At 35.5% G+C, this 15049-nt stretch overlaps 1 protein-coding gene and 1 long non-coding RNA gene across 5 annotated transcripts; both read left to right on the forward strand.

Moving 5' to 3' along the window:
* LOC18611925 (pentatricopeptide repeat-containing protein At4g18975, chloroplastic) lies at positions 123-14467 on the forward strand. Of its 3 annotated transcripts, XR_001929666.1 has the most exons (9): positions 157-317; positions 422-502; positions 1076-1120; positions 2249-2361; positions 2535-2678; positions 3547-3759; positions 13521-13719; positions 13980-14063; positions 14162-14466. XR_001929666.1 is itself a non-coding variant. In XM_007048429.2 (8 exons), exons 1-8 carry the CDS (start codon positions 288-290, stop codon positions 14003-14005), a joined length of 858 nt encoding a protein of 285 aa, XP_007048491.1. In that variant the 5' UTR covers positions 123-287; the 3' UTR covers positions 14006-14467. The 3 variants fall into 3 exon arrangements, 2 of the variants coding, with proteins under 2 accessions (XP_007048491.1, XP_017984164.1); XM_007048429.2 differs by having other exon boundaries at positions 123-317; positions 2242-2361; positions 13980-14467; XM_018128675.1 differs by having other exon boundaries at positions 13980-14467.
* LOC18611927 lies at positions 3781-12052 on the forward strand. Of its 2 annotated transcripts, none has more exons than XR_001929671.1 (4): positions 3781-4786; positions 10504-10587; positions 10745-10885; positions 10979-12052. It is a non-coding gene; the product is annotated as an uncharacterized LOC18611927 (long non-coding RNA). The 2 variants fall into 2 exon arrangements; XR_001929667.1 differs by having other exon boundaries at positions 10748-10885.

Genomic DNA, 15049 nt, shown 5'->3' on the forward strand with positions numbered 1-15049 from the left:
AATGCTAAATAAAATATTTTTATTAATTATTTTAATAATAAAATATTATGTAAATTAGCTGACCTGGTTCCACTCGAGTAGGTTTTCAAAGTATCAGCTCGGTTGAACCCGACCCGACCCATTCTAGCCCATCGACATTTCTATTGTGGGAAGCTTGTAGCTTGAGTCGCGGCTCGCGGCTGTGGCTATATATATATATATGAATTCAACTGCTCTCTTTCTCTGTTGCGTCGTCCTGATTGTACCTGAAAGATCACCACGCTTTAGCTCCTCCAATCCAAGCAGTAATGATGCTGCTGCGAATTGCAAGGCAAAACGTACTCTTACTTTTTCCTTTCTTTTTTCATGTACATAATTAACTTATAATTTCTATTTCGTATAAATAAAGTGTTCATAAATGTTTGGTTTTCCTTTTATATAGATTTTGGGACACTCCATGCAAAGGATTTTTCCTCCTGCAGCGTCGGCATTGATGAGAGGTTACTCCTTTGCTGCATATCAGGTGATTTTTTTTTTCAAGCATTTCAATATTTTAAAGTTTTGTTCGTAACTGAAGCCGGAATCTGTCATCCCCATTACCTGTTTGATTAAATTTCAGAATAAGTTTACAGTATTTTTACTATGTAGTTCATCAATCCGTATCTTGTCGTATTAGGTTTTCTTTTTTTTTTTTCTCAGCTAGAATTTTGGTTGTGATCTTCAAGTTTCCTTTTCTGACACTTTGCCAAGGTTTATAACTTTTTGAGACCCCCTTTTTTTTTTGTCTGGTTTTATGTGAAAAATGTTTGAATATCATGCCTTTGCTTCGTAATTTTTAGTATTTGAACAATTATTTGTTCAATCAATCCAATTTCTATAAAAGGTAATACATACATACCCAAATGGATATATGTATGCTTTGTGTATATATTATTGTTTCTATATAGTTTCAAAAATTTCATCAGTCTCTCCAAAACCCTAAGCAACCCCTTTTCTCTTGGTTCCCTCCCAAAAATGAAAAAAAAAAAAAAACCTCAGCTAGGCCATCTGTTTTGCTCATCTTCTGTCATTCATCCCTTTTACCTTCAATGTATAGGCCATTTCAAAAGGACAAGGAAGCGAAGCACACCAGATTGTGAAGGTAAGTTCTCTTGTGTTTCTATGTTGTCATTGAGTTATTGTAAGATTTTTGCAAATTTGTGGCATTCATTTTTAGTAAGCTTGTCATATGTCTATTAGTTGGTACTAGTGGTATAATCAATCCAAGTTGACTCAACCCAACAAAAAGCTTGAACTCGACCCATGAACTCAAAATTGGCTCACATTTGATAGAGTTTTATTCTTCAAACTTGATCTTGACTCCAAAAGTAAATTGAGCTATTCAATTAGCCTTGTTTATCATTACTTATAAAATCTAGCTAATATACTACAGAGAAGAGAGAGAAATTGTTTAATCTTTACAAAAATCAAAAGCTCAATTACATTCATGAGCCACTCAAGCTTAGTATTAAATACTCCAATTAATTCACTTGACTAATTGAGCTTGAGCTCAATTTGATAGTAAGTACATTGAACTCTGGGTATTTTTTAAGTTGAACCCAAGTAGCTCACCGTAGACTTGACTTCCTTGCACTCATAGTAAGGATGAGTTTCAACTGGAGGTTTTTTCATCATCAATTTTTTTTTTTTATCAAAAATGACTTTCAGTTATGTATTGTTTGATAAATTGAAAAAATTCAAATATTGAACAATTAAGTCTTGAAGTTGTGTTCTTCAAATCAAAAAGTCTTGAAGTTGTTATGTGAATGTGTGTTATTCAAAATTAAAATATTGAATCCACTTTTGTTAGGCTTTTGCAATAGTAATATATGATTTTATAGTGATTATACAACTAATGAGATTTTACACAATGGAAGCTGGCATAGATCTTTTGGTAACACATCAGGATAATGTAGTCTAATAGTAAAATAACATTGACTGAATGAAGTAAGTTGGTTTAAACTACTTAATATTTCTAAAATTTTTAACTGAAAGTATTATATGATGTGGTCTGTAGAATGAGTAACCTAGCACTTCGAAAATAATTAAACCATTTAAAAATTTTCATTTTCAATGAATTGGAATATTTCATCTCACTACTTTGTTATTCATTGTCCATCTGCTTTCTACATGCTGCTTTTTTTTCAGATGAGTTTTTCAACATTTTTGTGTGGTTGAATTCATTTTATTTGATTGCCTTAACTGATATGGGAATCATTTAAGGATCAAGGTGGTAACCAAGCTGAGAATTTGTCTAGCAAACCAAACATTGGAGGCATACTGAAGCATCAGATTGGGCAGAATGTTTCAAGAAAGGATAAAATTAAATTTCTTGTAACCACAGTAAGTTTAAAAGCCTATCATCTTTCTTTTTCTTCTTGGCTTTAATTTTGCATGCTAAATTTGGTTGTTAACTCTAGTCCCACTTGCTGACCACGTGATTGAGGTAGGTATCATTGTTGCACACTTCTTTTGTCAAACTTAGATAACTCGGTAAAATAACTCAATCGATGCAGCTTCTTGATCTTAAAGACGGTAAAGAAGCTGTCTATGGTGCTCTTGATGCATGGGTTGCTTGGGAGCAGAACTTTCCTATTGGGCCACTAAAAAATGTAATCCTGGCTCTTGAGAAGGAGCATCAGTGGCATAGAGTTGTTCAGGTATCAGCAGTTAGTCTCTCTCCACTTTTGCATTTCAATCAGCTTCCCCTCTATCTCTATGTCTCTGGATGATATATATTTTCTTTGTGTCACTTGTTATTACATAGTGACTTGAACTGTTTTTACTTGTGAAAAATTTATATATCAAGTTAAGAAAGTAGATCTCGTCCAGGGTACTTGGGTTTCTTGAATCAATAAGTGAACTAATCTTTGGAGTAGCATAGAAAAGCACATTACCTTCGCAGTTGGTGCCTTATGTTTCTCAGTGTAAGTTAGGGCAAGGCTTAGACACATTGGTCACAACAGCTTGCAAGAAGAAGTCCAAATTGATTGTTTGCTTGTTATTGAGACTTGATTGGCATTTTGACAGGAACAGATGGGTCTACCCACTGTAACATGTTTAATTTTATGGTCTCACATTTATCAGAGTAATTTTGATGAGGACACTTCATCCTTTTATTTTTCCTTCCCCACTATTTTTTTTGGGTACATATGGGAGGTACAAGGGGGAGTGGGGATTCAAACCTTGAACCTCAATCCTTTTAAGCAGGTAACAACCACTAGGCCAAGCCTGAGTTGTTGCATTCCCCACTTTACAAGAGCGTTTTTCAGTTAGTTGCTGTTGTTTGTTTTACGTATTATTATTATTTTTTGTTTGTAAGAGAAAAGGTAAATGTAAAATTTGCAAATTGAATATTTAGAGTACGTCTTGCTTCGATATTCATGAATCATGTCAAATCTCTGGATATGAATTCAACATTATGCGTAACCCTTCACTTAATCTGGGAATCCTGAGCTCATTCATTATTTATAATTTATAAGGTTTCTTTCTGGTTTGAGTTGTGGGTCTTAGTATTTTCCCCCCTAGGTTATTAAGTGGATGCTAAGCAAGGGTCAAGGAAACACAATGGGAACCTATGTGCAGTTAATACGAGCTTTGGATATGGATAATAGAGCAGAGGAAGCACATCAGTTTTGGTTGAAGAAAGTTAGTGCAGATCTACATTCAGTGCCTTGGCAGTTATGCAGACAGATGATATCAGTATACTATCGAAACAACATGCTGGAGAATCTTGTAAAGGTATGCCTTTGGTTTTTTAACTGTCAGTTATATGCATTTTGAGCAGTTGGTACATGTTATAAATTGATAAATCTAATCTTATTCATTAGTTAATCATCTATTATACATGCATTTCATATTCCTGATCTTGGGTAAATAATGTCTTCCTCACTGTATTTATAGTATTTAATTTGTGCTATTAGTTAAAAAATGCTAAAAATATCAAGTTTATATTATAGGAGCTGTCAGAGTATCTTTATTCTTTTACTTGCAGCGGTAGAATGAAAATCAAACTAAACTGAGAAAATCTTGAAAATAAAAAATCTTAGCAAAAAAGGTATAGTGTTAATAAATTTGCAACAGTTATCTATAGGTATGAGCATAAGAGCCTCTACACATTTAGGAACCAATAGCTGGAAAGGCATAAATAGGTAAGAGCCTGTGCAAGGGGCTGATATCCTTCCTTAAGGTGAGATATACCTTGACCCAAGCCACAGACTGGGTCCAGGGATGCCGGTGCATATATGAAGCCATTTTTGAGCAAATTATATTTAAGCCATTACCACCACAAACTTGAGGTCATGATACTTGGCCAACCATATCTAACTACTAGGGTTACCACCCTGCAATGCTGGCAAATATGTCATTTGCAAATAGTGCATAATTAGATATAGAAGTATCTGAGCTTGTGAAAAATTAGGAAGGGAAAGTTGAATTAGTTTTGCACAGATGTGGAGCATGCTGGATGGTTCTCAAGACTATGGACAGCCCTGTTGGGCAAAACAAAGTTCCAACTGAGTTGGCTTTGCTTTTCTAACAACTGTCCTTTTTTCTACTGCTAATTTGAGCATGTCTTGTGCCAGTGTTAATCCATTCACATTTCGTAATTGCAAGGGTTGAGAAATGTGTCTACTTTCCTGGTCTTGGATGAAAGTTATTTTTAATACTGTGGCCCTGTGGGGGATTGTGTTGCACGCAAGTACCAAAGAAGAGGTGGAGAGGCAAGTGAGGGGAGGGAATCCTTAGAGATTTCAGGTACCGGTGGCAGGTGAGATGATATGGGAGTATTTAAGAATTAATTGACTGCAGTGATGTCATGATGATGAAAGTTTAGGGAGAAAAAGTTTCAGTTTATTGAGATAGTGTAAGATATAATTGAGCCAAAAATTAATGAGAATTGAGGGGTTTAGGTGCAGATGAATTATAATAGATAGAAGGTATGAACTGGCCATAAATGGTCCTCTTAACCTTAACGGTGGCTTTAGCCTTTTATCTATTAGTATAATTCATAAGATCTAAGGATTCATCTTTACTGCTCAGCCTTTTATTTTGAAGAACAGAATTCTTTTTGTTGCACAGGATCCATTAACAATGACAAGTGCAGAGCATACTCGAAGGATCTGATCTTATAACTATACTGTAAATATTTTGCTATAGTATCCCTTAGGAAAGAAGAGGGATTTTTAGAAAGACATGGTAAAGAATAGATTTTTTTTCTAGAACTGAACTTGTATTTTCCATCGCATTTCTTCATATTTATAGACAACGAGTTACAAAGAGGACAAACTAGTTGGATAAGATTATCCAAGACTTAGACTTTTGGACTTTTGGTATATAGGCTTGGACATAGATTTGGACTTTTTGATGCATAGACTTAAGACTTTTTGAATACATAGACTTAGACTTTTTACAAGATGTTGACTTTTACAGATAAGTCTTTATCAGTCGTAGTTAGTTTGTGGATTTGAGATAAGGTTTAGTTCAATTATTTTCTGCTGCTTTTTCTCTCTGTAGATGTAATTGTGGAGAAAAATCTTCTGGGTCTTCTTTACAATATCCTCCACATGTATCACATAGTGGTTTAGAGGATGTGGTCTTATCTCTTGACTGTGTTTTGGGAGAATGTGCGTTTTTATCTTTTGGTGTTTTCATTAAGAGTTGTGCAATTTTGTCTTCATCAATTTCTCTATAATCTCATGGATCGTGGGACTACTCGTGAAGGTCTGGAATCTTTTCATTGTATTCTTTTAATGCTTCTTTTATCTTCTCATGGTAAGGTCCTGGTATTTTTGGAGAATAGTCTCATGACATTTCTGTCTTAAATGAGGGTCAAATGTGATTTGGGATGGTCCTGTTGTGTTGGCAGATTCTCCTTTGAAATTCTTGGTATTGCTTATCCAATTCTCTGATGCTGCACGGAAATGACTTGTAAGTTCAGGCAAAAGGAATAGTTTCGAGTTGAGTGGATTTCCCATGAGTGAGAAAATACTGTGGTTTGTACAGGATAAAAATGGTCATTTGATTTTTCTTTCCTGCTTTTGAAAGAACTAATTCTTTTCAGTGAGAGAGAGGATAGAACCATGTGTTACAAGTTCTGTAGAGAAGATTTTTGGATCATTATTCTCAGTGTATTTTTTGAGAAAAGAAGTGAGGGAATTATCTTCTTGGTACAGATCAAATAGAGTGACTTTTGTGGATGGTGGTGGAAAATCAATCCTTGTTGCTGATGGTCCTTTAGGGGATGGTAAAGTCCTTGCATTTAATCCAAATGGATCATTGCGTACTGGTGATGGAATTCTTTTGGTTTCTTGATGGAGTTTTATCTGAGATCTGAGCTTTTGTATTTTCAGCTCCTTTTGTTCTCTGTAAAGTTGGAATGGAACACCTTGTTTTGGGACTTCTATGGAGACTTGTCGAAGTCTTCTCTGTAGAAGTCTAATCATATCATCTCACAGGAAACAAAGAACTAGACAAAGCCTATGAAAGAAAAGAATGGCAAATAAAATGTCCAAAGTCCTGGGAATGCAACTGCAAGACCAAAAGAAAGAAGCACTTCAAAAAATTCAAGATAAAAAGAGTGCAACCAAGAAACAGATTCAAATGGAGATATCTCAAGAAAAGACGTCCGGGAAGAAAGTCAAAACCAACAAAGTGCTTTATATGCAATCAGTAAGGACATTTTGCAAAACAATGTCCTACTAACAAGAAGAATAATGCAAAGATGATCCAAGCTATTCAGTAGGAAACAGGAATCAATCTCGATGAAGAAGATCTTGTATCAATCTTTTTCATGGAAGAACCTTCAGACAAAACCTTGTTTACCTTCCAAACAGCCAGTCTCGACTCTGACACTGAAGGATATTGTGATACAGACACTAACAACTTTTTCATGATACAACCATAGCCTAGTACTCCTTTCCTAAAATTTCAAACCCTTTCTAATACCCCAATGCCCTCTATACCAGCTTCCATATATCCAACCAAGTATAGCCAACTTATCCCAGTGATAGCCTTTTTTGATACCGGAGTTGTAGAAACAGTGATCAATCCAAAAATATTACCTGAAAAGTTCTGGATACCTTTTGATCGACACTTCAAAACAGCCTCAGACCAAACCTTCACAGCTCACCTGATCAGTAAACCTATCACTATCCAAATTTTTCCTCAATGTTCCATCACAACTCAAGTATTAGGATCTGAATTGCTAGGAAAAGACATAGTTGTTGGTTTCGATATCTACCATCAATCTCAGCACTTGAGAATACTTCTAAATGGGATTAGATACAAATATTCCTTCAAACTTTTTGTCCCAATCCCCAAGAGTTACTATTTCCATCAACCAGATGAACAAGTCTAGCTGATAGTTGAGACTCTCAGACAAAAGGCATGTGCTAATTCCCATTTAGAATTTCTCCACAAATGTGAGAACCCACTTTGGAAGAATCCTGAATTCTTTGTCAAACTTCCATTCAAGCTTAATGAGGATATCAATCCTACCAAGGCAACTCCTTCAGGCATGAATCCAGACCATCAAAATTTGGCAGAACAAGAATGCAAAGAATTGCTACAGCAAGGGCTGATTGAAGCATCAAACTCTCAAAGGGCATGCCAAGCTTTTTATGTCAACAAAAGAGCAGAACAAACAAGAGGCAAACTAAGACTTGTTATCAACTATCAACCGCTCAATCATTTTCTACTCGATGACAAGTTTCCTCTGCCCAACAGAAACTCAATATTTTCTAGCCTTTCTCAAGCAAAATTCATTTCAAAGTTTGATTTGAAGGCAGGATTTTGGCAACTAGGAATCCACCCTAAAGATAGGCCCAAGACAAGATTTTGCATACCAAACCATCATTACCAATGGATTGTTCTTCCATTTGGGCTCAAAACGGTACCATCATTATTCCAAAAGGCCATGATCAAAATCTTTGAACCCATTCTTGACTCGGCTCTTATTTACATTGATGACATTCTTCTGTTCAGCCCCACAGAATAAAGTTATATTCATCTCCTTCAAAGATTTTCAGAACTCATCTTTCAATATGGTGTTATGCTTTCAAAACAAAAAATGCATATATTCAAGTCAGAGATAGACTTTCTTGGAATGCATATTCGCCAAGGAAAGTACAGGCCGAACCTGCATATCTCACAGGAATTGTTAAAATTCCCAGATCAGAATCTCACAAAAAAGCTGGTTCAGCAGTTTCTTAGAATAGTAAACTCTCTCAGAGATTTCATCCCCAAACTCTCAAAGTGGACAAATCCTTTGACAAAAATGCTAAAAAAGATCCTCCAGATTGAGGACCAACCCAGTCAAGAGCAATACAAGACCTCAAGCAAAGGATGTAAAATTTGCAACCATTACAAATACCTTCTGATGGGAAAAGGATTTTGCAGACAGATGCCAGTGACAAATATTAGGGAGCAGTTCTTCTTGAAGAAAAGCAAGGCAAAAGAAATCTTTGTGCATTTAAGAGTGAAAAGTTTTTAGAGTCAGAAATACATTATCATTCCACTTTCAAGGAGAATCTTGCAGTCAAAAAGGCCATCACAAAATTTGAATTCCACCTTATAGGCCACCATTTTTTGGTCGAAATGGACATGTCATCATTCCCACAGATGCTCAAGTTCAAACAAAAGACAGTTCCTCATCCTCAGCTGCTAAGGTGGGCAGAATGGTTTTCAAAATACTTTTTTGATACTAAACACATCCAAAACCAGAAAAATCATCTTGTAGACTTCCTATCTAGGAATTTTCAAGAACAAAAAATTTTGATATTCAACCCAAGACCTCCAACTCAGCCAAAATCAAAACAACCCACTTTCACACCTGAACCAAAAACACACATTGAAGGAACTCCTTCCTCCTCCATCCCAATAGCTCTAAACCTTCACCTTGATTATCCTCCTGAAGTCCTTAGATTAGTCCAAGAAGGAACATTCCACCAAAAATTGACCAAATGATTTTTGAATACCAAATTGAAGTTTTTAGAAAATATGGTGGACTTATCCTAAAACCATCCGAACTTCATCCCAAATACCTTTTTATCCATCCTTTTTACTATGAATTCATGAAATTCCTAGATGAATTGAAATGGATGTTCTGGTACTTAACTCATAGGTACAACATTGGCATACAACTTCAAATTATGGACTTCCTAGAGTTCCTTGAAAAGGCAATCAACCAAGAGGTCGAGTCATGGCGAAAAAACTTTGTAGATATGCTCACAAGGTTCTATCCTCTCTCTCACTGGAAGGAATTAGTTCTCTTAAAAGTAGGAAAGAAAAACCAAATGATCATTTTTATCCTGTACAAACCACAATATTTTCTCACTCATGGGAAATCCACTCAACTCGAAACTATTCCCTCTGCCTGGACTTGCAAGTCATTTTCGTGCAGCATCAGAGAATTGGATAAGCAATACAGAGAATTTCAAAAGAGAATCTGCCAGCACAACAGGATCATCTTAGATCACATCTGACTCTCATTTGAGACAAAATTGACATGGGACTATTCTCCAAAAATACCAGGACCCTACCATGAGAAGATAAATGAAGTATTAAAAGAATACAATGAAGGGATCCCAGACTCTCACAAGTGGTCCCAAGAGCCATGGGATTATGGAGAAATTGATGAAAACAAAATTGCACAACTCTCCATGAAAACACCAGAAAACAAAAGCACACATTCTCCCAAAACACAGTTAAGAGATAAGGCCACACCCTCTAAACCACTATGTGATACATATGGAGGATACTGTAAAGAAGACCCAAAAGATTTTTCTCTTCACAATTACATCACCAGAGAGAAAAAGTAATAGAAAATAATTGAACTAAACCTCACCTCAGATTCAGAAACTGACTACGACTGATAAAGACTTATCTGTAAAAGTCAACATCTTGTAAAAAGTCTAAGTTTATATATTCAAAAATTCTTAAGTTTATGCATCAAAAAGTCCAAATCTATGTCTAAGCTTATGTACCAAAAGTCTTAAAGTCTAAGTCTTGGATAATCTTATCCAACTAGTTTGTTTTCTTTGTAACTCATTGTTTATAAATATGCAAAAATACGATGAAAAATACAAGGTCAGTTCTATAAAGAAAATCTCTTCTTTATTATGTCTTTTTAAAAATCCCTCTTCTTTTCTAAGGGATATTATAGCAAAATATTTACAGTACAGTCATAAGATCAGATCCTTCGAGTATGCTCTGCACTTGCCAAAGTTAATGGATCCTGTGCAACAGAAAGAATTCTGTTCTTCAAAATAAAAGGCTGAGCAGTAAAAATGAATCCTTAGGTCTTATGAATTATACTGATAGATAAAAGGTCAAAGCCACCGTTAAGATCATGAGGACTGTTTATGGCTAGTGCATACCTTCTTTCTTCTTTACTTTTGTGCAGCTTTTCTTCTTCTTTCTGCTTTTTGAGTCTTTTGTACAGATCAAATAGAGTGACTTTTGAATTGTGTGCAATGGCATTTTCAGTTTGCCAATATAGTGTTGCTTTTGCAGCACTGATTTTGGTTGGCCTTCCTATTGGATCTGCTTGAAGCAAGGTCGGGATTTTAGGTACATGTCTATTTTTGTACAAATTCCTCAAGGAGGAAACTCTTGTTCACAATAAGGATTTATGGGTTGAAACATGGAAATTTGAGGGTTTGGTTGTGAGTTATTTACTGGATGGATCTGGCTATGTTTTTGAATCCATTTCTGGGTTTTTCTGTAGCAGGGTAAAACAGGTTTTTGGAAATCCGATCATGGTTGTTTCTAAAAAGGTTCCTCTAATGGTACAGATTTGTCCACTCAAGAGGAGAATATTTTACCAGATACTGGTATCTTCCACCATTTTGTCCTAAAGTTTCCACATGTGGGTCTCCATCTTGGAATTTCTTGTACAAATCTCGATCTGAGCATTTTGACTTGCTTTTTGACTTTTTCTTTTTTTTTGTCCTTCTCATAGTCTGTTGCAAGGCTGTCTTCTTGGCCTCCTTCACAAGTGCAATTGATGTCCCATAGACAGTGACTAGTGATGGGATTTATGAAATGGAAGATTGGCTTGCCCAAATAGTCAAAGCTTTCAATAAGCTTTTGTGCTGAGCCTGGTTCTGCTGAGTCAGTCTGTCTAATCATGAACATTGATGAAAAAATTGGTGGAGTAGAAGGTTCTTTCAAGTGAGAATGGTTAAACTTGATTTCTACAGTTCCATCAGCTTTTTTGGTAAAATTGGTTTCTGTGGACTGAATGGAAGTTTTGGCTTCTTGCAACTTTTCATAATTGGTGATCCATTTTTCTGGGAGTTTGGCAAGGTCCTTTCTAGGGATTCTTTTGGGAACAAATGAGCAAATAGGAGCTTGTGATGTATTTATGGCTAAAACCAGTGCATCATTTGAGCTTGTTTGAATTTTAGAAAGATTAAATGCTTGGTCTTGAACTCTATAAACCATCTGGTAATGGAGTATTGCTATAATAGCATAAGGTATTTATGGAGCTCCTATGATCTGAACTTGGACCTTTAAGGCAGACAATAGGTTGGGTTCACAAAGGGCCATAGTATAATTTAGGAATAGAGTGACAATTAATGTTCCTGTGTTTAAGGTGGCTTCAACAGTACCAATACATGCATGCTCGTACTTTATGTACTTGGTATCAAGTAAAGCCATTCGGGTCACAACTGGTTGTCCTTCTCTCCCATGATAGTTTAGTGCTAGTTTGACTGCTCCAAAATTGATATGTGAATACCCATGCTGAATCCATTGCTGTGGAAACTCAGGAGGTATCTAGAGCGTAACAAACTGTTCTGCTTGATCTCCTTGGATGAAGTGTTTATCAAATCTTGTGGACTAGATGTATTCTTTTGGTGCTTTTGGAGAGTGTTTAATTAAGGCCTTTATGGATTTTATAGGTGAGGAGGTAGGTTTTGCATATAGGCAGAGTAAAGATTAGTAAGGGGGAGCTGAGATGGTTGGGTTTTTTTTTCTTCAAGGATGTAATCTACTTCATATAAGAAATCTATTTCGGAGATGGATTTTCTAACAGAGGTTGTATCTAAAGAGATTACTGCATTATTTACAATAGCTGAATTTTCCAATCAGAGTAGACATCATGTCACAAATAGCCAATTAGGAAAATGCACCAAAATAGAATATTAATTCGGTGGCAAGTGGAAAGTTCAATTGAACAAGGCTGCCCCTATCGTAGCAGTCTGCTGTGCACCATCTCTAGCCAACAGTCATATCAGTGAACTGCAACCCATGCTTAGCGCATTTTAGGATGCGTGGGACCTGCACAACACAAAGGGATTTCTGCCACTCACTTATCACGTCTCCATTTACTCTGTTTTCTGCCCCAACACCTTTGACATTTCCTGGAATGTCATCATGCCACAAAGAACTAAAACCCTGGGTGAAAGGTGCCACACCCTGCTGCCACTTGGTCTGAGCAACCCTGGCTGCTATTTAAATAATCATGATAAATGGTTAAGTGGGCTCCTGAAGAACTTCTGTACATAGTAACAACTATACTGGTGATAATCATAATATATATTATGCGTCTTCATATTGAAAGGATCAGAATTTGACATTTTAAAGATCTTTCTCGTATCCAACCAAGCTTCAAATAGCTTCAGTTTATTGAGATTGTGTAAGATATAAGTGAGCCAAAAATTAATGAGAATTTCCTCAATAAAATTTATAGTGGAATCAGAGTAGATATCATGTCACAAATAGCCAATTAGGAAAATGCACAAAAATAGAATATTAATTCGGTGGCTAGTGGAAAGTTCAATTGAACAAGGCTGCCCCTATGGTAGCAGCCTGCTGTGCACCATCTCTAGCCAACAGTCATATCGGTGAACTGCAACCCATGCTTAGTGCATATTAGGATGTGTGGGTTCTGCACAACACAAAGGTATTTCTGCCCCTCACTTATCACGTCCCCATTTACTCTGGTTTCTGCCCCAACACCTTGATATTTCCTGGAATGTCATCATGCCACAAAGAGCTAAAGCCCTGGGTGATAGGTGCTACACCATGCTGCCACTTGGTCTGAGCAACCTTGGCTGCTATTTAAATAATCACGATAAATGGTTAAGTGGGCTCCTGAAGACCTTCTGTACGTAATAACAACTATACTGGTGATAATCATAATCTATATTATGCGTCTTCATATTGAAAGGATCAGAATTTGACATTTTAAAGATCTTTCTCATATCTGACCAAGCTTCGAATAGCATAGACAATTGATTTGAGATTATATTCCAAACAAGTGCAACTTTGTTCAAAAATTCCTTGGCAGAAGTGATGTTTTAGTAAAGGCATTTTGCTAATCTTCAACAGCCCTTACTTTAAGATGCAATAATCTGAGTTCTTCAGACATTTGTCATAGACTTTTTTTCTTTTCTCCAATGTTGCTTAATTAAAGTTCAGTTGGTTCTTATATTCTCTTAGGTAACTACTTTTTCCAATTTTTTGTATTGACCTATTTTTGTATTGTTATTATAAAGCTTTTCAAGGGCTTGGAAGCTTTTGATCGCAAACCTCCGGAGAAGTCAATAGTTCAAAGAGTCGCAGATGCATATGAGATGTTAGGCTTACTTGAAGAGAAAGAAAGGGTACTTGAAAAATACAAAGATATTCCTACCAAGACAGATAAAGTTCATAAGAAATCTAAGCAGGCTTCATCAAAAAGAAAGAAGAATTCTGGTTAGACTTACTCTCTCTTTCGCTTTCGATAACCACTTCCAGAGTAGAATTTTGTATTTGTAAGGTCAGTCTTTTGTGCACCTGGAACTTGACCTCGGACAGTATAGCAAAGAGTTTACTGCTGAATATGAGAAACTTTTATTCTTTTATTTCTCAAGTTCAATATTCTGCTGTCTGGATTTGATGGGAGACTCCTATATGTATGCATGGTACGATAGTAATGTGTTTTCTTTGACCCTGCTGGTTTTGGTGGTTTCCAGGGCGGAGGAAACAGGCATCAACTTAAGATAACCTTGTCGGCACTATATATGGCGCAGAAATTATGAGTTGAGGATGAGAAGAATGTAAGTTTTTCTTCCCATTTTTGGAACTGGGAAATTTTCTTGGTTCATTGGTCAACTACTGCAACAGGCTTTTGAGTTTTCCCTGGTTGCAAAATCAGTGTTCTTTGTAATGCTTGGACGAGAGGAAGGATCCAAGGTCAACAGTAAATTGCCAACTACTCAACAGTCAAACTCGCTTATCCTTTCAAATCTAGTGATTGTCAAACAATGTAAATTATATGGTTCTTAGAAACAGTTTAAAGAACATATTAAAATTTGATAATTTAGGAATTCTAGAAGTAAGAAAAGAAAATTTGCACTAATGGATTTCAAGCTTTAAAAGGGTAAACACTACTAGATAAGCAAGACTATGAAGTTGATTACCCTCTATGATAAGACTATAACATGGACATGATTTAGGTTTTTTTTTTGTGTGTGTGTGAAATTCGTTAAATTTCCTTCTAAATCATGTCATATATCCAAATGTTTGACTAATCAATGAGAAATTATAATTATTTTGGGTAAATTTTACTTACACTTCTTGTAGTTTCAGTTTTTTTTTACATTACATTTTGTGGGGTTTTTTTTTTCAAGTTAATATTATCTAAATAATTTTTATTTTTACAAGGGGTTAGGTTATTAATTTTGTTTAGTAAAATTGTAAAAATATTTTCAAATGTGAATAAATAGGTTAAATTCGAATTAAACATGTTTTGATAATTTTATTTAGTAAAAGTAATAATCTAATCTTTTATGAGAACATACGTTATTCACAAAGTATTAATTGAAAAAAAAATTTAGAAGTATCATTAACAGAAAAAAAAAAGTAAAAATGGATCTTATCACTTTGGTGGAGAATTTAACTAATTTTGCATAAGAAACTCCACCCAAGTCTTATCATGGCGAATAGATCCATAAGAGCAGCAATTTTTTAGCCAATTGTTTGATAAATTAAAAAATAATATTGATAAATTAAGTGTCGAAAATTTTATTTTATATAATCTAAG

The sequence above is a fragment of the Theobroma cacao genome, chromosome 1 (genome assembly GCF_000208745.1).
Source record: "Theobroma cacao cultivar B97-61/B2 chromosome 1, Criollo_cocoa_genome_V2, whole genome shotgun sequence".
NCBI classification, from domain to species: Eukaryota; Viridiplantae; Streptophyta; class Magnoliopsida; order Malvales; family Malvaceae; genus Theobroma; species Theobroma cacao.

Coding starts and splice junctions, on each gene's coding strand:
- LOC18611925 (XM_018128675.1), top strand. CDS start 200: ATGAATTCAACTGCTCTCTTTCTCTGTTGCGTCGTCCTGATTGTACCT. Junction 318..421: donor TGCGAATTGCAAGGCAAAAC/GTACTCTTACTT, acceptor CCTTTTATATAG/ATTTTGGGACACTCCATGCA. Junction 2,679..3,546: donor AGTGGCATAGAGTTGTTCAG/GTATCAGCAGTT, acceptor TTTCCCCCCTAG/GTTATTAAGTGGATGCTAAG.